This window comes from Musa acuminata, chromosome BXJ1-7, assembly GCF_036884655.1.
Source record: "Musa acuminata AAA Group cultivar baxijiao chromosome BXJ1-7, Cavendish_Baxijiao_AAA, whole genome shotgun sequence".
Taxonomy (NCBI): domain Eukaryota; kingdom Viridiplantae; phylum Streptophyta; class Magnoliopsida; order Zingiberales; family Musaceae; genus Musa; species Musa acuminata.
Window position 1 is genome coordinate 42,389,518 of NC_088333.1, and position 1,914 is coordinate 42,391,431.

A 1,914-nucleotide genomic window follows, 5' to 3' on the forward strand; every position below is an offset into this window, starting at 1 on the left:
TTAGGACAATTTACATCATCATCATTACTCTTTTATCAGAGAATAAGCACCCGAAAAGGTAGAATAATACATAAAAGGCATTTGCAATACCAACGAAGCAAACGACGGCGATCTCGAATTAATGGATCGACAAATACCCCGCGCCAAACCCTGTGATAGACCTCAACACCTTACAAATACACCGCCACCCGAAGTCTTGTTTTCTTTTCTTTTTCTTTCTTCTCCTCCTCCTCTCTAAATGATGAAACTCTCTTTTTGTTTTTGAAGATTTCAGAAAGGAAAAAAAAGAAGCAAAAAAGAAAACGAAGATGAAAAGAATGAGCAACATAACATGCATGAACAATAATACATCGACCTGGAACACCGAAAGCCACAGATCCGTCTCTTCAGATTCATGTGGCGTGGTCTCTGCTGTCAGCTGCGCAATTCCTTCTCCGTACGCGCAGCAGGTTCGGCGTTGGACGCCGCCATCTTGTCAAGATTCAGCTGATGGTAGACTTGCCTGAGTCTCTCGATCTCCTTCTTCAACGCTTCTTGATGTGCTGCAGTTCCACAGAAACCAGTCTATGAATTACCTCCGCGTGGTTCTTCTTCGTGCTATAACATGGCTCGATCAAGTTGAATTATACACGATTGCTTAATTACTATCGAAGAAGAGGAGGGAGGAGAAGAAGCTCCACATCAGAAATAGCGTCACCGATGCTGAGAACTCACCATCCTTGAAGATCTTGTCCTGCGCGAGTGCCGCAATCCGCTGCTTGAGATGGCTATTGCCCATCGTGAGAATGGAGCGCTGATGATCCAGGAATGCGACCCGAGGAGACAAAGCTGATACTTCGGTCTTCATTTCAACAGTCAATCGTCAGTAAAAGAAAGGCTTCAGCACGTTAATTTCTACTGCAAAGATTTAAACGTCAGGAGACATCGACGTGCCTGCAACGATGTCACGCTGCGCTCCAGCTCCGAAATGTACTGAAGCTTGCGCACTCGGGACCTCTGCGCCGACTGCCTGTTCGCTAAGATCCTGATTTTTCCATGCATGCAGGCATCGATACCACTTGGTTATGGCCGGATGGAACGGACATGAGCTACTGCAACTCAATTGTTTGACCTCACCTCTTCACCCTCTTGGGGTCAACGAATGTCTCCGACTCCGCGGCCGGTTTGGTCGTCATCGCCGCGGTGACTGCCTCCGGCTCTGTCTTGCATACGCTTTGCGCCTCTTCCGGCCCACCCGCCGCCACCTGATCCGCAGCACCAGCCTTGTCCTCGTTGACGTCGGTGTGGTCCGACGGGGACGACGACGACGCGGGGACGCCGGACGAGGACGACGGCGGCGCCGGCACCTCGTCCGAGAACATGGACATGAGCTGGTCGTCATCGAGGCGGTCGAAGCCGCCGCCCTCGTCGACGAGCGGGGCCTCGAGGAAGGCGACGGAGTCGCTGGCGATGCGGCGGTGTTGGCTGCGCCGGGCGGCAGAGAAGTCGAGGAACTCGTCCACCCAGGAGGGCTGGGAGCCGGGGACGGGCGGCGCGGCAGCCGGGAGGAAATGGTGGGGACCCAATGCAGCGGAGGGGGCGGCGTGGTGGCCTAAGTAAGACCAGTTACCGGACATGGTATTGGGCACCTTGGGAGGTAGCTGCGCGGTTGCTCCCACTGATCTCTGCATATGTACAGATCGAGTTGAGATGATCAGATTGGACAGCCAATGCTAGCTGATGGTATGGGAGTTGCGCTGCTGCTTCCTCATGGCCTGCATTCAAATTGAAGGATGAAGGGAGGCACTTGTCTCTGCTACAATTGGCCACTCTCTTTGCCTTCGTTTTTAGGATGGTGGTGGCACGGAAGCTTAAGTTGGGTCTGAGCCTCTGAGGGGGGAGGGGTGGGGGGAGGAGGAGGAGGAGGAGCAGGGT

At 53.3% G+C, this 1,914-nt stretch overlaps 1 protein-coding gene across 1 annotated transcript; it reads right to left on the bottom strand.

Moving 5' to 3' along the window:
- Positions 1–1,914, bottom strand: LOC135679533 (basic leucine zipper 61-like). The gene is made up of 4 exons (XM_065193401.1): positions 1,117–1,914; positions 934–1,024; positions 715–841; positions 1–542 (listed from the first exon to the last, which is right to left on the bottom strand). The coding sequence occupies exons 1-4, from the start codon at positions 1,668–1,670 to the stop codon at positions 415–417; spliced, it is 900 nt and encodes a 299-aa protein (XP_065049473.1). The 5' UTR covers positions 1,671–1,914; the 3' UTR covers positions 1–414.

Excerpts from the sequence above, each read along its gene's own strand:
- LOC135679533 (XM_065193401.1), bottom strand. The coding sequence starts at position 1,670 with ATGCAGAGATCAGTGGGAGCAACCGCGCAGCTACCTCCCAAGGTGCCC. Across the intron at positions 842-933 it reads GCAGCGTGACATCGTTGCAG|ACCGAAGTATCAGCTTTGTC; the intron begins GCACGTCGATGT and ends GTTGAAATGAAG. Across the intron at positions 543-714 it reads GGACAAGATCTTCAAGGATG|CACATCAAGAAGCGTTGAAG; the intron begins GTGAGTTCTCAG and ends GTGGAACTGCAG.